Below are 25,546 nucleotides of genomic sequence, written 5' to 3' on the forward strand. Positions count from 1 at the left end.
CCTGGCAACCACTAGTCTCTCCTCCTTTCCTAAAATGTCATTTCAAAATGTATACTCAAAAACATAAACATAGTGTTACCATATGACCCAGCCATCCCACATTTAGGTAGATACACAAGAGAATTGAAATGTATATTCACATAAAAACTTGTAAATGAATGTTCATAGTAGCACTATTCATAGAGCCCAAAAGTGGAAACAACCCAAATGCCCACCAACTAATGAATGACTAAGTAAAAGTGTATATCCACACAGTAGCATTTTACTCAACCACAAAAAGGAATGAAGTGCTGATTCATGCTACAACATGGTGAACCTAGAAAACAGCATGCTAAGTAAAAATAAACCAATTACAAGAAACAACATATTGTATTTCATTCACATAAAACGTCTGGAAGAAGCAAATCCACGGAGAGAGGGAGGGAGAATCTGAGTGGTTGCCGGGCTGAGAGAGGGAGAGGGGTGAACGGGGAGTAACTGCTAACGGGTGTAGGGTTTCTTTAGGGGATAATGAAAAGGTTCTGGAATTAGATTGTGGTGATGGTTGCACAACTTGTGAATATACTAAAAACTACTGAGTTGTATCCTTTAAAGAGTAAATTTTATGGTATGTGAATTATATCTCAATTTTTAAAAGTGAAAAATAAAACAGTTCAATGTGGTCATACAACTCTATGAATATACTAAAAACCATGCAACTGTATAGTTTAAATGGGTGACTTTATGAATTATATCTCAATAAAGCTGTTAAAATCTTATATAAATAGAATCATATATATGTAATTTTGGGGGATTGGCTTTTTCACTCAGCATAATTTCCTGGAGATTTATTCAATTTGTTGAATGTATTAATGGTTTGGTCCTTTTTATTGCAGAGTCCATGGTGTATATGTACTAGTTTGTTTAACCACTCACTTATTGACAAATATCTGGGTTGCTTCCAGTTTTTTGGCTATTACAGATAAAACTTCTATGGACATTCATGTATAGGTTTTATGTGAACATAACTTTTTGTTTCTCTGGGATAATTCCCTAAAAGTTCAGTAGCTGGGTCAGAAGGCAACTGCGTGTTTAGTTTTTAAGAAACTGCCAAAGTATCTTCCAGGGTGACTGTACCATTTTACATTCCATCCAGAAATGTGTGAGTGACCCAGTTTCTCCTCATCTTTGCCAGCATTTGGTATTGTCACTACTTTGTGTTTTATTTTGTTAAAGATTTTATTTATTTATTTTTAGAGGAGAGAAGAGAGGGAGAAAGAGAGGGAAACATCAAATGTGTGGTTGCATTTTGCACGCCCCCTGCTGGGGACCTGGCCTGAAACCCAGGCATGTACCTTGCACTGGAAATTGAACTGGCAACCATTTGCTTCACAAGCCAGAGCTCAGTGTACTGAGCCATGCCAGCCAGGTCCCCAGCAGGGGGCATGCAATACTATTTTGTATTTTAGGTATCCAATACAGGTGTAATATCTCATTGTGGCTTTAATTTGCATATCCCTAATGGTTGATGATGTTAAACATATTTTTATGTGCTTATTTGCCATCAAATATTCTTTCTGATAAAGTTTCTATTCAAGTCTTTTGCCCATTTTCTAATTGCATGTTTTCTGAGAGTTTAAAATTATTTACTCTAGATACAAGTGCTTTGTTGACAATTTTTTTCAACAGGGCATATCTCACTTTAGGGGTTCCTAGATTTAGCTAAGTCCTGGACATATTTTTGGTTCATTATGTCCAAATTCAACCAAACTATTCAAAATTTTGTTTTCTTTGGCATAAAAATAATGCAGCAGTGTTTTAAAATCTGAGATTTTGCAAATTACCATTCATATGGAGGAAGTAAGAAAATGGAACTGGCGAGGGCTCTGAAAGACTAATTGACAAGGTTTGGCCATTAAAAGAAAATTAAACGATCTCGAAATCAATATTGTGTGAATCTGAAACTTACACTGCTTTAGGTATTTTTCACAAAATGTTATCTTAACAATAACGGAACAATAGGATAACTAAAAATGGGATCTTAAAACATAGTATTTGTATCACAGTACAGGGGAACAGGACAACCGCATTGTACCACTCCAGAGGGCATTCATTATTTCTATGGTATCTTAGGTAATGGTAACCAGTGCAGCTCAGAGAACCTCTCGCCTAACTGGTTAAAATAATAAAGATAATGCTAAAGGAGTTTAACAACTGTTGTGATTACCAGAAATTGGGATCTATTTGATAGGAGTCGAGTACAACTCAATATTTGTTGAGATTCTGCCCTGAGAAAAGTACTAAAAATACCTCAGTTTTTTTAATCTGGTGAATTTCCTTCATTTATCAGATAGAAGAACAGGGTTTTAAAAAATGTTATCCAAATATAATAAAATCAACTCACAGCAGCGGCACCCTCTGCCTCCTCAACCCTTTTTAATCCCTTCCTTCCAACAGCAGCCTGTGGTGGCTCTGTTGTTTTGCTTCAGCTCTCACAAGCCATCACTCTTGCTTCTTTTCCTAACTTTATGAGCTCTCCTTTCCTTCATTTGCATATATATACATATATATATGATCAACTTAAGATTTACTGTTTCTTTCCTCTACCTATTTCCCTGATCAGCACAAATAAAGCCAGAAACCAAGTGATACAAACATAGGCTGCTCTTTAGAAGAGGGTCCTCTGCGCACACCTTTGCAACACATCATAAAACAAAACAGCTATGGCCAAAGCATCAAGTATTCCTTTTCTGCTAGGAATTCTAAAATTTGTTACTGGTATAATGTACTCTTGTAACCAGATTTAAACAACTTTAATGTTGATGAGGATAAAATCACTTAGTCCAAGCCGTATGTGTCAATTTGACATAATTTTTAAAATATATTTAACATTGGAATATACTGTTAGATTTAAAAACTTTCATTTTATTGTATGATAATGTGTAACTTAAATACCCATAATGATTTAAAATCAAAAATTGTCTAAAACCAAAATTATAAATAAATGATTTTAAGTAACACTTTCCCTTTTTCATTAGCTAAGAAATCTTCAAAACAAACTTTTCATAAAAGAAACTTCAGTGCAAGAAATGAAGACTGAACTAGAAAGTTACAAAGAAAAGAATGTGAAACAGTCATTCCAGATAATGTCCCTGAAAAATGATATCAAGGACCTGGAGGAACTTATTGCTTCTCTAACCAGAATTAAGTCTTTGAAAAGCATCAATGTTCAGAGTCTTGAAAGAGTCAACTGGGATCTAAATGAAAGAATTATAGAACTAGAAAACCGTCTAAGGTAGGGAATTACCTTTCTTTCCCCTACATTACTTTGTTTTTAATCATTTGCAATGTTAGTCATATGTTGAACATATTTTTAAAGACATAAAATAATTTTTAAGTACAACCACAACTGTAAAGTAGAGGAACTTAAGAAGACAAAGATCAGATCTGCTTTATAACACAACATTACTCTTTTCAAACAAGTTTACTAAGAAAGAGTTCCCATGTTTAATGTTCAAAATAAAACAATCTTCTCATTGAGAAAAATTGAGCCATCATTTGATTAATAAAAACTATTCTTCCCCCAAGTTTACACTGGCTTATCTTTATTTAGAAATTGTAAATTCATGAGAAAAGAACAAATTTTGTTGTGGACAAAAAAAATCTTAGGAACAACAAATTACAAAAATTCAGTTTTTTAATAAATAAAAGTATTTTCCTTCCCAAAATGTAAATGTCCAGTGAATAAAACACACACAATATTCCAGGTATTGGAACAGTAGTAATTCACTTACAAAGGAGGTGCATTTTGGTATATTTGGTGATAAGATTATTGTTTCTCTTAAGTATAAAGCACTTCAAACAAACCAGGCCATTATTATTTAAAAGTCTACTCCTTCGCCCAGTTTCCTTATTTGAGTAAAAACTCATCAATTTCTGTAGAATTTTGGATATAGGACCAGGCCACAGGAAAGGTCTAAAATATCTAAAAGTTATTTGGTTAGAGAAAAATACTTTCTTGAGATTGGGCAGCAGTCATTTATCACTTTGTGCCTGAAGGCGGTCCTCAGCAAACCTCTTTGCTACCATCTTCAGAGGAAAGCACAGGGTCTGGGTTCCCATAAGCTCTGGCTGGGCCACGGGCCAGCAGGACATCCTTGCCGGCTCTCTGCATGCAGTGCTGTCTCCACGTCGGCATGCAGCCTGAGTCATGAAAGGGAAGCCGCGAGGCAGCACTGGGCTCTGACGGCCAGGAATTTTCTAGTTTGTTTTCAAACATTGTTTGTCTTAACTTACAAGTAGTATACGATGTGCATATTCCTGATTGATCACAGAATTTAAATATAGAAGAATTTCACATAATACCTGACTCAAAATTATTTTTAAAAACATTGAGACATTTACATACCATTAAAACTCACCCCTTTAAAATATAAAATTCAGTAGTTTTTAGTATATTCACAAGTATATTCAGTATATTTAGTATACTTAGATTGTGCAATCATCACCACTATCTGATTCCTGAACACTTTTATTACACCCTTAATAAACCCTATGCCTATTCCAGCTACTCCCTTTTCCACCCTCTCCAGTCTCTGACAACCACCAATCTACTTTTTTTCTCTATGGACTTGCCTTTTCTGAACACCTCATATGAATTTAATTATCCAATATATGGCCTCTGTGTTTAACTTCTTTCACTTAGCACAATGTTCTCAAGGTTCATTCATGTTGCAACATAAATTGGTACTTCTTTTCATTGTTGAATAATATTCCATTATACAGATATACCACATTTTGTTTATCCGTTAGTCAGCTGATGGACATTGGGTTGTTTCCTTTTGAGGGGGGTGCTTTATGAATAATGCTGCTATTAACATTTTTTTGTATGAGTTTTCATATGACTGTATGTTTCATTTCTCTTAGGTATATGCCTTAAGAATAGAGTTGCTGAATCATAAAGTAACTCTACACTTAACTTTTTGAAGTTACTTCCAGGCTGTTTAACAGGGCAGCTGCACCATTTTAAATTACTTCCAGCAATGTATGAAGATTTCATTTTCTACATATCCTCACCATTACATCTTATTGTTCATCTTTTTATTATATGCATTCTAGTGAATATGAAGTTATATATCATTGTGATTTTAATTTGCATGTATATAATGACTAAAGATGTTGAACATCTTTTCATGTGCTATTGGCCATTTGTATATCTTCTTTGTAGAAGTATCTGTTCAATCCTTTGCCCATTTTTAAGTTGTTTTTTTTTTTTGTCTTTTTATCACTGAATTGTAAGTGTTCTTTGTAAGTTTTGAATACCAGAACGTTATCAGATACATGATTTGCCATATTTTTGTCCCATCTGTGAGTTGTCTTTTAATTTTCTTAATGGTGTTCCTTTGAAGCACAAAATTTTAAAACTTTGGTAATATTTATCTTCTTTCTGTCACTTGTGTCTTTGATGTCATACTAAGAAACAACTGCCTAATCTAGGGTTGTGAATATTTACATGTGTTTTCTTTTCAAAGTTGTAGTTTCAGCATGTAAATTTATGTCTTTGGTCCATCTGAACTAATTTAGCTCTCTCGGTACCACTTGCTGAAAGACTATTCTTTCTTCCATTGAGTTGTCTTGACAATCTTGCAAAAGAACTCAATTGGCCATACATATGTGGGTTTAATTCTAGATTGTCAGTTCTATTCCATTGGCCAATATGTCTATCCTATGCCAGTACCACACTATCTTGATTACTGTAGCTTTATAGTAAGTTTTGAAGTGTGAGTCCTCCAACTTCTTCTTTTTCAAGGTTGTTTCAGCTATGCTGGGTTCCCTGCTTTTCCATGTGAATTTTAAAATTGTCAATTTCTGCAAAAATAGTCAACTGGGATTTTGGTAGGAATTTGTTGAACTTTTAGATCAATTTGGGGAGCATTGCCATTTTAATATTAAGTCTTCCAGTGCATGAACATGGGGAATCTTTCTATTATTTAGGTTCTCTTTAATTTCAACAATATTTTATAGTTTTCAGTGTATGTATCTTACCTTTCTTTTATTAAATTTATTTATAAGTATGTTATTCTTTCTTATGCATTGGAAATGGAACTGCTTCCTTAATTTTATTTCAAATTATTCATTTTTGGGAATTCAAATATAATTGATTTTTGTATATTGACCTCGTGTCCTGCAACCTTGCTGTATTTGATAGCTCTAATCATTGTGTGTGTGTGTTTCTATGTGTATTCCTTAGGAATTTCTTTATACAAGATCATCTCATTTCCACAGAGATTTACTTCCTCCTTTCTCATCTTGATGCTTTAGTTTATTTTTCTTGACTAATTGCCTTAGCTCAAATCTCCAGTACCATATTGTATGGAAGTGGTGAGAAGCAGACATCATTCTTTTGTTCTTGATCTTAGGGGGAAAACGTTCAGTCTTTCCCCATTAAGTGCAATATGATGGTAGCTTTGAATCTTTTGTAGATATCTTTTATCAGGTTGAGGAAATTCCCTCCTATTTCTAGTTTGTTGAGTGTTTTTATCATGAAGGTGTGTTGGATTTTGTAAAATGAATTTTTTGCATCTATTGGGATGATTGTGTGGTTGTGTCCTTTATACAATTTATTATCCTTAGGCATGTGGTTATTTAGTTGGTATACAGAGAGAGGAGATATTTGATCGTGAGCCCTTGGTTGATAAGAGGAGAAATGAAGTCATTAATTTTCTCTCTTATACTACTACTAATAATTAAGAAACCCATACAATATGAAAATCACTTGAATTCAAATAAGTAGGAATACTGGTATAGACTGTTTCTATTCTATATTGGTTGGTATACATATTGACAGGTTGAAGTTTCTTTTGCATTTCCCAGGTCACTTTAAGAAAGAAAATATACAGGAGCTTGAAACTAAGGAGATAAATCTCTGCTCAGACTGAGAAATTAGACCAGCAAGGAGAAAGAGATTTCTTTTGCTCCCCAACCCCCAGTTGTACAGTGCCTGAAAAAAGAAGGCTGACAAGTGAAGAACTGATTAAAAGCAACTTATCATCCAAGTAAATATCTTGTCAGTGATAAGTTGCCAACTGAAGTTGGTCTATAGTTTTACTCCCAAACAGCTGATGGAGCACTGCAAACTCTTTCAATACAATCTTGAGCATAGCTACAGAGTGAGTCACCCTGGACTTTCTGCTTTAGTTTTGTCCTTGGTGCCAACAAGTATGGTAGCTGTATCCCACTCACACCCTCCCCTTAAGGGTGTTAATGTTGAAGGGGAAGGAAGAACTGGAAGCAGCTCCTATGGAGCAAACTCTGGAGGAGACTCTGGACGAAGGATTGTTCTTAGGCCACATCTGTTCCCAGCCCCTTCATCTGTTTTCTCTTTGCGGTTGGTGCTGTTATGATTGAATTTTCAGGCCCAGCACTTTTTGCTTTTGTTATATTGGTTACTCAGAGAAGTATGCTTAATTATTATTACTTAAAATAGCCAGTTATATTTTATTATATTCACTATATTAATCAGTTATGATTGCAGGTTCATCTCTCACTTTTAATTCTGTCAACTTTTAAAAAATATATTTTGAAACTATTTGCATTCTAATTTAGGAGTTTTATATCTTTCTATTGAATTTTCCTTGTTATTATGAAATGTCTATCTTTTATGTACTTCTTACAGCCTACTTTGGTATTAATTTAGCTATACCATTATACTGTTATCATGGTAAATCTTTTTCCATTTTTTAATTTGCATGTTTCTGTGTCCTTATATTTAAAGTATATATCTTGCAAAATGTTTAGCATTAGTTGTTTTATTTTTAATCCTATCTAATTCTCTTGTATTAATTGTTGGATTTCAGTTTACCATATTGTTGTGAGAGGAAGAGAGAGAGGAAGGGAAAGAGACAGAGAGAAACATCGATTTGTTCTTCCATGTAGTTATGCATCCATTGGTCGATTCTTTATGTGCTCTGACCAGGGATTGAACTGGCAATCTTGGAGTATTTGGGATGACACTCTAACCAACTGAGCTACCTGCCTAGGGCACCATATTTTTATTTATTATTTGTTTTCCCCATGTGTTCTCTGTTCCTTTATTATTCCTACACTATTTTCTTTGGATTAATCAGTTTTTTATTATTTCATTTTTTTGGGGTATAATCTTTTAAATTATCATGTAGTTTTTACCCTAGATCTTGTGATTTCAAAATGCATATTTATTACATTTTACTTTAGGTTGTTCTTTTATGATATTCCAAAAATAAAAAAAAAAAAACAGTTTAACTCCATTTAGCTATCCCATGATCTTGTACTATTATTATATTTTAACTCTTCATATTGATGAATCCCATAAGATATTGTTATTGTTTTTATTAACTGTCAGTATAAATTTCTAGTTTCCCTTTCTGGTGCATTGTATTTCCTTCCTAAAATCCTGTGCGGTCACCAGGGATAATTTTTGTTCATCCTGAGAAATTGCCTGTAGTGTTTCTTATAATGCAGTTCTTCGGACAATTTTTCTATTTTTTTCCCCCGTCTGAAACCATGTTTATTTCATCTTCATTGTTTCAAAGGGTATTTTTTATTGTGTATAGAATTCCGGGGTGTCAAGATTTTTACTTTCAGCCCTCCAAGATGTCATTCAGTTATTTTCTGACTTCTGTAGCTTCTGTTGAAAACTCAGTCATCAGTCTTATTTTTGCACTTCTGAAGGTAATGTGTGCTTTTTTTCCTTCTGCTTTTAATTGGTAACAATTTGACTATGATGTGTCTTGGTGTGGTTTTCTTTGATTCTATCCTGTTTTGGATTTGAAGAACTTATTAAATCTATCAATTGATGTCTTTCATCAGTTTGAAAAATTCTTGGAAATTATTTTTTTCATATATTGTTTCTGTTCCATTCTGTCTCTACTCTCAATCTAGGCATAAAATTACAGGTATGTTAGACCTGTTGAGTGTGTCCTACATGTCTCTAATATAAATTATTGAATTAAAAATTGTCTTTATATAATTCAGATAACTTCTTTTGACCTAACTCAAATTCATTAATTCTGTAGGATGTAATTCTTAGACAGAAAAGGACATAAAAATTATGGAAGATGGGCTAAAACTTTAACCTAGCTACAGGTATAAAATATTACCAATATCTAGCAATTGATGATAAAACAAGAACCAAATAATTTGCTGTTTGTATATTTGATAATAAATAAATTTTCCACATATGCTGTTCTTCATTACTGTATCATTATTTCTAGTTCCTTTCCCTCATCAAATCCCAGTCGAAGAGCCTATTAAGGTGTTATTAAAATAGGGGTACTTGTGGAACCTCCTTCCTGATCATCACACTATTACCAATAGTGGTAGTCAAATATTCACACTCGAATTTCCCCTTGAAAAGGATGGTTTCAAAATTGACCTCCCCCAGGGTAACTACTACCGGACTTAATACTGGATGGTTATTCTCTCCATTTCTCTGCCCTTTCTAGTCTCCCCTTAGAAACAGTTAAATTTTTACTTGATGCACATACTTAATATTGGGTTGGCCAAAAAGTCAGTTTAGTTTTTTCCATAGAATAAAAGGACACATTTTTCATTTTCAACAATAGCTTTATTATTTGGATATTTTTTAGTATGTTGGCTATCTCCTGTGTGGTATAACATTGATTGTTCTCAATTAATGTCTCGATTTGATCACTATCAACTCCAACCGGTATACCCAACTGTGGAGAATCATCCAGTGAGAAATCTCCAGCAAGAAACTTTGCAAACCACTTTTGAAACATTCGATCAGTCACAGCACCTTCTCCATACACTGCACAAATCTTTTTTGCATTTCAGTTGTGTTTTTACCTTCCTTGAAATAATAAAACATAATATGCCAAAAATGTTGCATATTTTCTTCCATCTTCAGTATTGACTACACAAAAATTCACCAGTTTTGATTTTTTTTAATACATGCTGATGTGAAAGCTGTCACAATACAATCTAACAAAATTGTTTCAAATGAAGTTCAAGACAACTCAGTGCTACTAAAACCATCTTATGGAAAAAAGACAAACTTTTTGGCCAACCCAATATATTTTAAATGGGGAATATTTATTTTCATTATTTTTAATTGAAGTTTGAATATTGAGTTGGTTTCATGATATTGTTACCTACTGCTATCTTACACAGAGTACATCTGGTGGAAAAAGAAAAGGCAGAGCAAAAAACAGAACTTTTGGAGAAAAAGTTAGCAGGTGCTAATGGACTCATCCCTAATGTGAATATGAAAGGACAAGAAGATACCTGCGGTAGTTTCATAATAAAGGTGAGAATAAATTCAGATTAATTTGTGAAGAAACAGGGTTTTTATTACTTTGTGTTACTCCAGGAGATAATTGGCAATGTCGAGCGCTTTGTTGGCCTCCTCTTGAGGAGGATACAGGAAGCAGTACAGCATGGTTGACTGGAAGACCTTCTGAGGGAGGTAAGGAGAGAAAGTGCGAGGAGGACCTGAAGGTCTCTGGGATTCTGAAGGAAAGGTTAGAGGAACAGAGCTGTGAAGAGCTGGGAGATAAAGTGGCTGTTGGAGAGTAAAGTACTGAAGTATTAAATTTCTGGTGTGGGTTACTTCCTGCAGCTGACAAAATCTGGGTTCTTGGCTCTGGGTGTAAAGGTTCAAGAGGAGTATAGGTGAAAGTTATTGAAGTAGAGGCAAGGAATTTTAAAGCTAAATTGGTTGGATCACCTGCATTGGACATTGAAGTAGAGAATTATGGCATGAGCTGGGTTTAGAAGGAAGAGATGAACCTGGTCACTTGTAGACAGCCATTCACAGAATTAGTAGAATATTTTATAGAAGAATGTTGGAGGATGATGGGAGACTGACACTTGGCAAAGGACTGGTGAAAGTTTATTTTGAAGTTCTTAGATTAACTGTTTGTTATAAAATCTGAAGGTAAAGCAAAGCCTATTTTTATCCGATTAATGTGAGGGGTTCCATTAAAAAAAATCAGAACTGCTTTCAAAGTATTTTAAAATAATTTCAACTTTTAATTGCCTCCCTCAGTAACTTACAGTAACACTTTCCATTTTCTTTCACTTCTCTCACTGATCTGCCACATCTCTGAAGACTCCCAAACCAGACTCTCTGCAGCTCTGACCTTTTCTTCCACTGCTCTTTTATTTTGCCTCTTTTCTCTAGGCTTTTTGTGAGGCAAACTCATCATTACTTCATCAGTTCTAGCTCTCCTTCTATTTCCCAATTTCACATGACAAAAAGCCCAGAAACTAGTTTACTCAGCTTCCAGAGTTGATGGTGGCAAGAAGGCTAGAACTTACGAAGGGAGAATCTTCCTGCAGGAGGTGGGCTGTGGAGGCAGGGAGGACAGCACTACCTTTATTTTTTTCCTGACTATTTACAATGGAAGTAGGATGATTACAGGAGCACAAGGGAAAGGTTGGGGGTATGACTTTCTTCATTCATACTTTTACATTATCGAAGTTATTATTTAGTGATGTTCTATAACCATAATTAAGTTTTGGTGAAAATATTCATTTTCCTGACAACTTTTCACTAGATCCCTGCTTGGATCAGTTATTTTATTAAGAGATGCAAAATGATGATTTTTAAATTTCTATCATTCCTTCTACACTGATTAGCTCAAAAATTTTTTGTAAAGAGTTTATCTTCATAAAGTGGGGCTGTTTGGTTAGCTGTTCCTCTAAGCTAAATTTCCTATATCCTTTAAACAATTTCTCCATGTCATCGTTTTAATACCTCTTGTTCTAGTTTGCTCTTTTGAGTATGACCTTGTCTCTCTGATGACTCTATAACTCTTGCTTTCTCTTGAGAGCCTTTTCCTGAAGTTTTATGTTATGGCTATTTCTATATTTCAAAAGAAAGGAAATATATATTTCTATTTTAAATCCCAAATGGGAAGTTTAACACGTGTGTTGGCTTATTTAGGATAAAGGTAAAGCTACCCTGGCCAAGAACTTTGAGAGGGAGAACATTTTTCACTCTGAGGGACGAAAAGATGGGCAGAAAATTTGGGATAAATGTCAAGATTTGATCCACATGGAGAAACAAAAATATAAATTAGACAGACCTCCAAATTCATCCAGCTGGGAAGCTAAAACTGCACAATCCCACTATCAGCAATTCCTTGGTCAGTTGGCTACTCTTCTGAGCAACAGTGTTGTCCCCATCCCAGCCACCGAGGAAGCGGTGAAAGAGAGGATTCAGGAAATTGGTGCAAATGAGCAGTATTGGAAGTCTGTAAGTGTATTGACAGACAAGTTTCTCTTTTAAATTTGTTTCTTTTAATATGTGGAATGTGATATTCGCCAATTAAGTAAACTCTGTGGCTCTAAATTTTAATATTGATTTTATTACTGCAGTAGTAAAAGAGAAGGAGATGTCCATTACTACAGCAGAGGTAGTATAGAGTGTGTATCAGGAGCACTGAGCTCCTGTGTGAATCCCAGTGCTGCCATTGCCCAGTTGTGTGCTACTGGGCGGGTTACTTATCCACTTTCTGCCTCAGTTTCATTTGTAAAATTTGGCAGGAGTGGGGAGGAGGTAAGAGAGGGTTTGGGGAGCATAGTTTCCATCTCAGAGTGGTTGTTAAGAATTAAGTGGGTTACTACATGATAAATGCTTAGCACAGCTATGTGTAAGCTCAATTAATGCTAGCTTAAAAATAGTGGCAGGGGGAAGATAACGTTTTCCTCATGAGCAAACAGTTCAGTCAGTGCAGAAAATAAATTATCAAATCGGTTATTTATTTGAATTTACTGGTCAAGTCTATCAAAAGATTGAACAAGCAGGTTTAAGCAATTATATCTCTCTGCTGTGTTCAAGTCACTTTAGTAAAATTTCATGACTCTTCACCCTACAGTTCAAAGGAAGATAGTTATTGGTTAAATTCCAATGTGTTAGTAAAACCTGCTGCACGGTAGTCTGTTTATTTTAGAGTTCTAAACTTTTTACACTCTGTTTTCTTAAATCCATTATACAATTTATTACTCAGTACTAACTAAAATGTTTTATATTTATATATCAAACTTATTTTTTGGAACCAGTATTTAGTAATTTAATGTTGCTACAGTGCCAGTATAGTAGAACTTACACAGTATTGATATAAAATAGAAATCATGGACCATCAGGGAGTTTCATCTACTTTTTTTCTTTATAGAGAACTGAAGGCCTTCAGCAGGAAATTCAGATGCTCACTAAGCAACTGGAGCAGCTGCATCATCACGACGAAGAATCATCCCAAACTGAAGAAAAGTGTAGGGAACAAAAAAGACCCTTGAAACGTCTGGAAAGAAAAACTGCTATTAATGACTTTTTTCAAGGGACATTAGACTTGGGCAAGAGTAAAGTAAGAATTTTGTGAAGTATAAGGCATTTCTTTGACAATGAAAATGATCATATTTTATTATATTTAATGTTTAAAGCTGTTAATGTTTAAAGCTTTTAGTATTGGGAAAGGGAGGAAAATTTGCTAAAAATGCTTCTGATTTTATAAAAAATCCTATCCTCACTTTATAGCTTCCATTTCTCATTTTATACATATTCAGTGGTTATGGTGATGACATTTATTAATATATTCATTAATGTACTTTTAAAAGGTGGGTTAGAGGAAAAGGAGCTCATAGGAATGACTCTCTGAAGGTGGAATTTCAGGCACTGTGTCAGCTAGATATGATGGGTATTAGAAGGAGCCATTGATGATAGTCCTCAATAATTATATAGACCCATTACCACCTGCTTCTCTAAACCTATAAGAAAGAAATAAATCTAAAAGTTGCACAAAAATACGTAGGATGCAATATAATTTATTTTCAGGAGTTTTTATTCTATTTCACTACCTCTCCTCAGAATTGTTTGTCATACTCATACCTATGTTATATTATTTCCATAATTGCTATGGCTAAAATGGAATCTCATTCACTCACTCACTACTTACTCATTTAGCCTCTCATTTCATTCATTCATTCATTCATTCATTCATTCATTCATTCATCCAGTATGTATTGAATGCTCAGGTTAAAAAACTTCCAGCACTTAATGAAGCAGTATCAACAATGTCCTCCACAGAGTCCAAAGATGAATCCATCTTCTACTGCTAGTTCCTTTCCCATGCCCTCCCCAAAGAAAATCAGTCTAATTTATTTAGTGTGTATGTTTGTTTATAGATGTTCTTCTAAATGTAATTTCTGTGCACATATTTTAAATTTGTGTAAATGGTATTGTGTTAAAAATCTTATTCTACTCATATTATGTATATATGAAATATATATTCACACTAAATTTATTGGGGTGACATTGGTTCGTTAATAACATTATATAATTTTCAGGTGTACAACATTATAATTCACCATCTGCATACTTTTGTATCTGTTACCTATGTGCATGTAAAAAATGTGTGCTCTATTTATTGGGTATAAATTTCCATAATTAGGTAATGCTCAAGCATATTATTCATATGGTTTAGATAGTCAGTATCTCTGATAATTTTTGTTTCTTGATTCTGGAAAAGGTATGCTTAATTCTCCAAGCATAATTTTTCGTTCATCTGTTTGTCCCTATAGTTCTGTCAATTTTTGCTTTATAGCCTCCTGGAGCATATGCACTTATGATGATCTTTGCTGTCTTGTTTTTTAAAGCACTATAAAATGTTTTTTTGTCCTCCATAAAATATTGCTTTAAGTTCTCCATTTTCAGAAATTGTGGTTACTAATGCAATTTTATTTTGATTTATGTTTGCTCAAATGTGATATATCTTTTTACCTTTATATTTTTCTGTCTTTCTCTGTGATAAAAGACAGTGTATGGTTGTATTTTTTTTTTAACAAATCCAGTTGGAGGGCTTCCAGATGTTGAATTTAATGCATTTACATTTATTATAATTATTATATTAGGACATATTTTTGTGAACTTATTTAATAATTTCCATATATTTTACTTTCCTATTTTTTGAGGGGCTCTATTTTCCAGGTTTCTTTTATACAGATCATTTTTTTCTGCTGGTTTTAAAGTTATATAATCTATTTTTATTTTGATGCTAGTTTTCTTTTTTTTTAGTATATGTGCTGCCAATGCTAGAAAAATGATGCTGGTGTTCTCTAATTAAGAAAAATACTCTTATTTACCTAATATTTACGAGAATGTCATTCCTGTTTGGTCCCTGATCTCAGACCCCAATTAGGTTGTTATTCTCTAAATTTTTAATTTCTAGGTTGTTTGAATATACTTCTTTGTTTTCTTTTACTTGATCCTAATTATTTTTAGATAACCACTAAACTCAAACAAGGTGTTTAATCACCTTCAGTTGCATATCTTTTGAAGCATCCTCCTGGATATTTCTCCTTATTTGAGCATTTCTGCAAGAGTTTTTAACAATTGGGTCTTTGTCAGACACCATATGTGCCTGATAACATTTTTATTATACCCCCATATTTTAACGACAGTGTGGCTGGACATAAATAGTCTTCTAGGTTCAAAGTTCCTTCATTAAATTATTTAAAACTATCTCCTTGGATCTTCTGTTATTGTTGTGATGCCTGATACCAATGTGATTCTTATTCCTTTGTAGATGATCTGCTCTTTCTCTCAGGAAGTTTTTATGTATTTCTGTATTTATTTATTTATTTACTCACAAAGAGGGTCTTTCAGGACGCTATTAGTTTACTCATTTGCTTTGATGTTCTTAAATTTTGTTCTAATGTTCTTAGATGTATGTTTTTTTCTTACCTCTATTGTTTGACTCTTAATGAACTTTTTAATCTAAGTCTTTCATCTATCAGTTTCATAATTTATGTCAGTGTTTTTCCCTATCAAATTTATTTCCTTTTGATTTCTATTTTTCCCTCTCTTCTTTTCTACACTTTGTCCTTCTATGACTAATTTCTGGAGGTTGGATTCTAATTCTATCCTTTATTTCTTTGTGTAATGGTTAATTTTATGTGTCAACTTGTCTAGGCTTGGTGCCCAGACGTTTGTTCAAACACTAGTCTAGATGTTTCATTTTAGATCTGATTAACATTTAAATCAGAGGACTTTGAGTAAAGCATATACTTTCCATAATGTGGGTGGGCCTCATCCTATCAGTTGAAGGCTTTAAAAAGACTGAGGCCCCCTGAGGAAGAGAGAGATTCTACCTACAAACTACCTTTGGATTTGAGACACAATATCAACTCTTCTCTGGGCCCACCCTGCAGATTTTGGACTTGCCAGACCTCACAATTGTTAGCCAAATCTTTCTCACGCACGCACAGACACACGCATGCACACTACCCTATTGGTATTGCCTCTGTGGAGAACCCTCATAAACTTTGCTTAAAAAAAAAAAAGTTTGTATATCTTTATCCCTTCCTGCTGTTTTCTATGAGGGTTTCTTTGCCTGTTCTCCAACTCAATTTGTTTTCTTAGCTTTATCCATTGTATTTATCTCATCTGTGTTGTTTATTTCAATTATTATTTTTGTCATATCCAATATTTCTACTTGGATGTTTTTATAATTTCTTAATCTGTTAATATCATTCCTTATCTCCTGAGTAGCTATAATTTTGAATAAAAGTAAAATTATAATTTTTACATTAAACTAAAAATGATCAGGAAAAACATGGCCTTGCCCTAAATTTCATTTAGGAGCAAATGAAGAATTAGTCCCACAGAAAACACTTAAAGGAACAATAGAGGACAAAAATAAAATTAATAATTACACTGTATGTGTTGAACTATTCAATGTAAATTTTATACATGTCAAAGTGACAATTTGTAAGTACTATTTACATTTTACTCAGCTTTGTAATGATATGATTTTGGACAAATTAAAAATACATTTTTGATTCTCTGTTTCAGAATGTCTACTTAAATTGAGTTTATTAATATACATATATACCACTTTTTCAGATATCCATAATTTAAATATTTGTCACTTTACTCTGGTTTTTTTTATAATTTGGTACATGACCTATTATTTTATGTCCTCCAGTAGGATTTTGTATGTTCTTCATAAGTCCTATAAGTCCCTCATTTCTTTCTTGTAAAATTTGTTCCTAGTTCTTTTATAGATTTTCTGCTGATTGTGAACAACATATTTTCCCATTTCTATTTGAAGTAGTTATTACTGACATAGTAAAAACCTTTGATATGTTTGTATTTTTATTAAATATTTACTACCTTACTGAATTCACTTAAGTCTAACAGTTTACTAGAGTTCGTGAGTTTTCTGGACATGATTGTATATTCTTATATTGTTTCTTAGGAAAAATATATTTCTTTTAGATTCTCAACTTACTGTCACTAAGTTAAAAATATTCTTTTAGAATTATTTTTTATATTTTTCTATGTCTATGCATTCTGTATGTTTTTCCTTCCTAATATCGTGTTTTCACTTTCTTTCCTCTTTAATGAGGCTTGCCTGGGGCATCTATTTTATCTTTCCAAAAGAACAGTGGTTTTATTTTTTTTCAATATACATTTTACTAGATTTTTATTTATATATAATGAAAATATATGGTATCTTTTTTAAATCCACACCCCTTCTTTTTCTATTTTTTTTCTGGTCGTAACTTTATTAATTACAGAAAGGTAGAAAGAATAAAATTTAAATTACCAGTAATTCTATCATTTTGAGATTGCTAGTATTAGCATATAGGTATATTTCCTTCTGATTATTTTCCATATATATTTTGATATAATTGTGATAGGCACAGTTTTTTTTCATCTTTCTTCTTTCATTTAACTATATCATTAATATTTTCTCTTAGTAGAAATTTTTGAAAACTTGATTTCTAGGGAATCTATCATCAATCATGTCATTTATTTAATTATCCTTTCTTGATGTTTGCATTGTTTTTATTTTTTCATGTTATGAATAATGTAAATATCTTGATGCATGAATCTTTATCTAAATATTGGATTATTTCTTTATAATACATTCCTAGAAAAGTTAAGTTAATTTATGCTACCACCTGGTATTAATTAATTTGTCTACTTAACTGTACCCTTGTTAGCATTGAGCCATCACTTTTATCATCATATTTTATTTTCCAGATAATTTTAATAGTGCATATTTATGTTGAAAAAATATTTTACCTATGTAATCATTGTTAAGTCTGCAATTTATCAGACTAGAATAGATCTGGTAGGCTAATGTAGAATACCATCATAAAACACAACTACTTTATTTCAATACTGTTGATTTCTTCAAAGGAAAACTCTAGACCTAGGAATTCCATGATAGACGAGAACAGCAAGATGTTTAAACAGCTAGAGAAAGACAACAAGCAACAAACATTATTGAATATTAAGCAGAATTTGCAGATTGCAACAACTGAAAGATTAGAGGGAGAAATTCAGGAACTTCAGAAACAGCTCAGTGATTTGAAATTGTCTAATAAGAATATGAAAACCCAGCTAACAAGAGTAAATATCCTTAAAGTAAGTAAAGGAAGTTAGGCTTTCAAATATTTATTTAAGCTTTGGTTTTTTTACTGTTTTTGTTCCATATTTCTCATTGAACTTTAAAAAATTAACATTAAAATTATTTTACATCCATACAAAAGAATATATATATAAAATAAGGCATATGTAATAATAAAATTTGATGCCTGCAAATCTACCATTAATCTTAAAAAACAGTCTATTATCAATCCCATGGATGCCCCCCTGTATTCCCCTTGCCAGTCCTCAAAGATGACTTCTAGATCCCTTGCTTTTTGTTGTATTCTTTTTTTTTTTTCTTATTGGGGTAAGACTTAAATGTTTTAGTGGGACTCCTCTTTGACCTTCTCTTATTTCAAGCTTCAGTTGTAGTATTTCAAACATACATTTTTTTTGTTTTGTTTTAAACCACAGGTGCATTAAATACTTATTGATCAACTTTTTTATCAGCAATATTTCTCTTGCTGCAGAGCCACTTATTTTCTCTATTTTTGTATTTAATTAGCACAGATTGTAAGACTTGAGGACATGGAACACTTGTTAAACCTCTTTAAACCCCAAGTGCCTTAGTTTATAAAAGTGTTCGATTGTTGATGAGTATGATGGCGGAGAAATGTCCTCTTAATTCATAAATTGTGGAATTTTCTTCCTTTTCCATGTATCTACCTCTTTAAAAAAAATAGAAGCGTGAGTTATCATTCATCATGCCTGCCTGTTATTTAAGATATCTAATCAGCCATCTTTCTTTCTCCCAACCTTAACCTTATACCCTCATAGGACAAAACAATTCAGAAGCTCAAGCAATCTTTAATAAAAGTTGAAGTAATGAAAGGGAAGGCAGTTATGAAAACAGATAACTTGAAAACTACACTAGACTCAGCCAAGCAAGATGCAAGTTGGGACAAAGACAGGGCCCATCAGAGGGTCGATGCTGTCACTCCTGAGCGCTGCACAGCAAAGAGCCCACTTGAAGAAGTATCAGGACGACCACAGGAGGTTTTAAAAAAATTATTATTTTATCATTATTAGTACTATATTAAGATTTTTTAAGTTGCAGTGATAAATACCTCAACTTAGGCAAAAGGGAATTTATTGGCTGTGGAATCAAAGGGAGTTAAACAACCTAAATTCTGGGAGGGCAGAGATGCACCTGGGAACTTACAAGGCCTTTCTCACCATCTCTTCTTGGCATCTCCCGTGTGACAGCTTCTCTCTCTGACTGAAACCACAGTGTTTTATAGGTAGAGTTTCTGAGACGAGAGAAAACCCCAAGAAAGGGTCTTTATAAGCTCAGCTTAGATCAAATGCCTATCCTTGGTCCACAGTGGTGAGGGATGGGATATATGATTATGTTAACTCAGGTTTGTCAACACATCCTCTTACTAACCAAAGACAGGGAAGGCAGGGATTTGAGAGAATGGAAGTTCAGGGGAAACCGTGTGTATGGGGCTGGATCACTTTCTAGGACAAGAGTCTAGTGCTTCTAAGCTGGCTTAGATTTTCACTATATTCATAAAGCAGGTATTTTAAGAGAATTCTTAAAGGCCTGATAATTTTGGGCTACTGTGGGATTATGTGTCATACCTCCACACATTAATTGCTTAAGAAATATGTAACATTTTTAAAAAATATTTATTTTTAGAGAGAGGGGAAGGAAGGGAGAGAGAGAGGGAGAGATACATCAATGTGTGGTTGCCTCTTGTGCACTCCCTGCTGGGGACCTGGCCCTCAACCCAGGAATGTGCCCTGACTAGGAATCGAACCAGTGACCTTTTGGTTTGCAGACCGGCACTCAATCCACTGAGCCACACCAATCAGGGAGAAATATGTAACTTTAACCAATTATCTTGAGTCTTAAAAAGTCAAGTCATGATAATCATTTTTTCTCTTTTTTAACTTCTGCGTATTCACATTCTTGATTGTTTTTATTCTTTTCAGTGTCCCTTACTATATTTTTAGTTAGATCTTTTCTCCTTTGGGTACTCTGTAGTATACTATTCATTTTTGAGAAGATTTTGTCTTACTCTTTCCTGAGTTTAATAATTACATCTTCTTTATCCATGAGGCATCTTAGATATTTTTTTGTCCATTTCTATTCTGAAATATTACATTTAGAAAGGCGTTTTTTACTGCGTGTCTGCAAATCCTTGTCTAATTGATATTTAATTCATATCAGGAGCAGTGTCAAACGTTCCCCCTGCTTCATGGCTGTGTTTTGGGGAGAGTGTTTTCATCACCTGAACAGTGATAACTGCCTTTCTATTTTCTTCTAGGCCCCTTTCTTTTCCTTCCCACTTGCCAGTGTTCTGATCCACCAGGTCTCAGACTTGTTCTTAACACTGTATTTCCCCATTCATGCGTTGTCCCATTTCTGGGACATCAGTGGAAATCAGCTGCACCCTCCAGCACGGGCTCTGTGGCTATCTCTGTTGGCTTAGGATATTTATTTCCCCACTTAGATGCCAACTGAAGTCAGTGGTATTTTCTAGTTATGGTTGAGGCATGATTTATGGACATTTTTATCTGCTTTCCTTGTTGATCACTATGATTTTGAAAGGATGGGTGAAGGGATATGTATTTAGGAGACTACTATTATCACACAGCAAATCAGAAATTCAAAAAGAAATTACCTTGAGGATGAAAGACAAGCAGCAATAACATTAGGTTTATTCTGTAAAAGTATAAAAATGAGAAAAAAATCTTAAAATTCAAAGAAAAAGTTATGCAAATACTTTTTGTAATAGAAGAAACCACTTTCTGGCTTAAATTATTTAAATATAGCATGTTACATTTCACAAGTAAATGTTTAATAAGACTAAATTTCTCATACCAATTTCATTGTACATAATAAGTAGGTGACCAAAACTAATGACATGCCCTGTTTGTTTGTGGTGGCCTTTTGCAGCGTGTCGACTTTAGAGAAACTATAATGAAGACGTTGGGATTTAACGTGAAAACAGCTGACAAAAAAATAATCACTCACCTAAGACTTATTATTCAAGCTTATGAAGCATCTAACAAATCGAAGATTGCTTCTAATTGTGAGGCTGGACAGAGTAATGCATAAAAAAGTTCTACCTCCTCATTGCTGCCAACAAGAACTTAGTAGATAGGGACATTTCCTCTAGCATCTTGAGTATGACTACATGATGAATAAAATGCTTTGGAAAACTTTTACTTGAATCTGTCCTCTCCTTGATATTTGGCATTTAACTTTTCTTTGTCATAATCATAAATATTCTATACATTTATTTATGGTCTAGTATAGATTGTTACTTGTCATATATAATATCCAATTATACTTATTATTAACTATTTTAAGCAGGATATTAGTCAGAACTTGTGTTCTTAGTTGGAATATTTAAATCTATAGTTAACAGCCTATTTCTACAATAAACAGTATGTTGGGTACACCCATTTACAAATACAGGTAAACTTGTATTCTATAATTTCAATCTAATCTCTTTGATAACTGAGTGTGAAAATCAGGTATGAAATATTAAGGGGTAGGAAACTCATGTATAAATGTGCAACAGATTGTATTGTTTTTTATTTTCTTAGTATTTAATAGTGTCTGGCAGTGTTTGCCTAATAGCAGGCCAATTTCTAAGTTAATGGGCTACTTAAATAGTGTAATTTTTCATTTATTTCATTTAAAATAGTTAACTGCTCTTCTTCCAAGGGAGTTTTAGATTTATCCAAGACGTCCTCTGTAGGAATAGGTCAGAATCTGGACAGGCCTGTGGAGACTCAATGCGTGCTGTGGTCATTTAAAAGAATCTCCTGGGGGCTTAGTATTAGGGGGATCTTCAGTGTGGTAGGAGTTGGGTTACATTGGACCTTGCAGTTATAGCACTTTGGAAGAAAATGATTATCTTGAGTACTCATTCAAGGAAAAAATGAGAATCACCGGCTTTTAAATCATCATAGCCATGTTTTTTTGTTTGTTTTTTGTCCTCACCTGAGAATATGTTTGTTGATTTTAGAAAAAGAGGGCGGGAGAGAGATAAACATTGATTTTGTTCCACTTATTTATGCATTTATTGGTTGCTTCTTGTATGTGTCCTGACCAGGGATCAGACCCGCAACCTTGGCATATCAGGACGATGCTCTAATCAACTGAGCTACGTGGCCAGGACACTATGGTTCTCAAACTGAGTGCTAAAGCACTCTGGCACACTGCAAGGATCCCAGCATGCCAAGCAGTGTTTCAAATTTTAAAGGCAAACAGTGATACCTGACACCTGTTTGCAAAATTCTCCAACTATTAGCTCCAAGTAGTTTATAGTTTAAACATTGGGTCACTTTTCATTCATTGTAATGACACTTTTCTGACAAAAACTGCCCAGGGCTTCTCAGGACTTGTAGATTTATTGCCAAGTGAAGGTCCAGCACTTGGTGGTATCACTACTGGGAAATCCCAGGATCCCTGGCTGCAAAGAAAGAAGGTCACTTACTGTTTCTTTTAAGAATATCCCTTGACTGGCAATAGAGGAGACCCTGCTGAGAGCCTCCACCTGTAGCCCAACCTGCTCAACCACCTTCTTTGTTCAGGATTCCCCTGTGTCAGCTGCCTGCTGCCGCCTCAACACAAGGACTGCACTCAACGCAAGGACTGCACTATCCTGTGAGCCAGGCAGGCTGTCCCCACCCCTTTTTCCAGAGTTCCTCTTTGAGGAACTGCAAGTACTACCAGAAGAAAGCTCTCCATGAAGGTCAAGGTACCAAGGTGTAGCAGTTTCTGAAGGAGCCACTTTATTAGCACATTAAACGAAAATATTCTGTAAGTAAAAAGAGGTCTTAGTTTTAATGCTCCTTTATGAATTGCATTAGATTGCGTTAAAAGGAACTGCTTGTTCAACCGCGGAATAGTATAAAAGGAATAAAAGGTAAGCTATGTTAACTCTTGAGCTGAGACGGGAGAGACACCCTTCCAATATCTGGAACAATCTTTACTAGAACTGCTTTCAGTCCTGTGGCCAAATCACTGCCACATTGTTCTTCAATGATGAGAACAGGATTCATATTTAAATAAGCGATTCTCAACCTTTAAGATGTCAGAATCACCTATGGAACTTTCCTTCTGGGCCTATTCAGAGATTAACAGTTCAGTTATTGTGTTTTGGGGCTTTAGTACACATGTTTTTTCAAAGTTCCATACGTGTATAAATGGATAAAAATTACTTTGGAAAACAGTTTGGCAGTGTATAAGTTTCCTGTTCCTTCTGTAACAAAGCATCACTCATATTGTAGCTGAAAAAAAAAAATTCCTCCATTTCTAGAGGTGTCCACCTCAGCAAGAGAAGGACCATTATTAGGACATGACAAGTGCAGCTGCTTATTAAGGAGACAACCTTCCGGTGCGGGGCTCCCATTCAGGATTTCACTGCGGACCGAGCCAAACCGTAGAGGCGACTCCACGCTGCTGCGAGACGCAGACGAGCTCACATGCCAGGCTCACTCCCACCCTTGAGCGAGCCCGCGCTACTGCGCCTGCGCGCTCTTCTCGTAGCTGCGCCCGCGCAACCCAGGGCAGGAGAGTTAACTGGGGACGACGCTGTGCGAAACGGCCGGCGGAAGAGGCGAAGATGACGCAAAGTAACTCGGTGACGACTGGTTGGCGGTAATGATTGGCTGGTTGAAGAAGGCGTTTCGGCTCGCGCCTTCGTGTGGGGCGGAGAACCTGCTGAAGAAGGGGTTCGGCCTCGATTTGAGCCTATCCGGTGCAAAGGCGGATGGGCGGCCTCACGGGAAAACGCGAGAGCGAGCGAGGCGGTCTCCGGGAGGGCTGGGGGCCGGGTCCGTCCCCGGGGGCTGAGGGCGCGGGGCAACCTCTGTAGAGATCGAGTCGGGCTCCCTTGTCGGAGACCTTGGTGTGGCACCGGGCCTGCCCCCCAGGTTAAGCCTGTGGAGTGGGGTCGGCTTCCGGCGTTCTGTCAAACTGGTGCCCGGGGTGGGGGGACCCACCCCAATTCTGAGTCGGAGTGTCTGGGTGGCGCCTGTAACTTTGAAAATCTCATGGGACTGAGGGTTGGCCATGGCTGAAGCCCAGCCCGCTGTGCTAGGCCGGACTGGAGCGCTTCGCTGTCCGGGGAAATCCCGGGATTGGCCCGCGCAGGTCGTCCGCACGGCTAGACACGATTTTGTCGGATCCCCATTCACATCTATTGAACCTGATTCATTAACAGTATTATTGAAACGTAATTTACATACCATAAAATGGAGCTATTTTAGATGTTCAATTCATGACATTTAGCATATTTACAGGAATTGGAGGATCTTTGGAGAAATTTTTGTCTGGTAGTTGCCTTTACCATTCTTAGAGTTTGTACCAGTGGACATTTTCAAGACACAGCATAAGAGCCTTTAAAAATGTATCCTCACAATGTATACCTGAGATGGTGAAATTAAATGGCTTGACGCACAGTTTCCTTAGAAGTTGCAGACAATGAAACATGTGTCTTGTAATGCCAAATAAATATTGACCATTTCGGCTGTCTTGTTTGCTGAGGAATATGGCATAGCCTCATTTTGTAGATGAGGAAAATGACTTTGAAGGGTAAATCCCCTAAGCTGCATAGCTGTGCCTAGGCTATAACCCAGCCCTGGCTGCTTTATCTCCACATGTATTGCCTGGCTGTTGGGGTGGCCATTAACGTGGTCTGAGGAAGAATTCACAAAGAGAAGAACGTGCAGAGAATGAAAGTTGTTATTTTTACGTTCCTAAGGAAGGGAGAGGGCTAGATGCAGATAAATGCCCCAGCCCCAGCCCTGAGGGCCAGGGGCTTTGAGTTTTCATTAAGCGATTGGGGTGGTTGTACAGCAGGATGTTTCCGTCAGTCTTGATAGGAAGAGGTAGGAAAGGACTAAACAAGTCTCTTTATAATTAAACTTGTGATCCTAACTTTGCGGATTTCTTTTTATTGAGCACGATGAACTAGTCATTAAGAATAAAAGATAAAAAGATATAAAAGGAGATAAAGTCAAAATTGCTTTGCAGTTTTAGAAAATCCTCAGGACCTTCTACCCAGGAGAAAGCAAGCCTATGGCAAAGGACTGTAGGTAGCAGGCACCGAAGGATGCTGGTTGCTCTTGTTTCCAAATGATATGTGATGCTGAGAAGATGAT

General features: G+C 35.2%; 1 protein-coding gene across 1 annotated transcript in view; it reads left to right on the forward strand.

The window, feature by feature from the left end:
* Nucleotides 1-23,131, forward strand: part of LOC129066088 (myosin heavy chain, muscle-like) — a 29,409-nt gene extending 6,278 nt beyond the window's left edge. Inside the window, 8 exon segments of the mRNA XM_054567614.1 lie at nt 3,018-3,274; nt 10,150-10,309; nt 11,954-12,238; nt 13,158-13,346; nt 18,188-18,415; nt 19,196-19,414; nt 21,324-21,474; nt 22,911-23,131. Of these exon segments, the coding sequence (XP_054423589.1) occupies nt 3,018-3,274; nt 10,150-10,309; nt 11,954-12,238; nt 13,158-13,346; nt 18,188-18,415; nt 19,196-19,414; nt 21,324-21,474; nt 22,911-23,131 (1,710 nt within the window).
* Nucleotides 23,132-25,546: the final 2,415 nt, after the last annotated feature.

This window comes from Pteronotus mesoamericanus, unplaced genomic scaffold, assembly GCF_021234165.1.
Source record: "Pteronotus mesoamericanus isolate MK-2021 breed Mesoamerican mustached bat unplaced genomic scaffold, CSHL_Meso_final contig_182, whole genome shotgun sequence".
Taxonomy (NCBI): domain Eukaryota; kingdom Metazoa; phylum Chordata; class Mammalia; order Chiroptera; family Mormoopidae; genus Pteronotus; species Pteronotus mesoamericanus.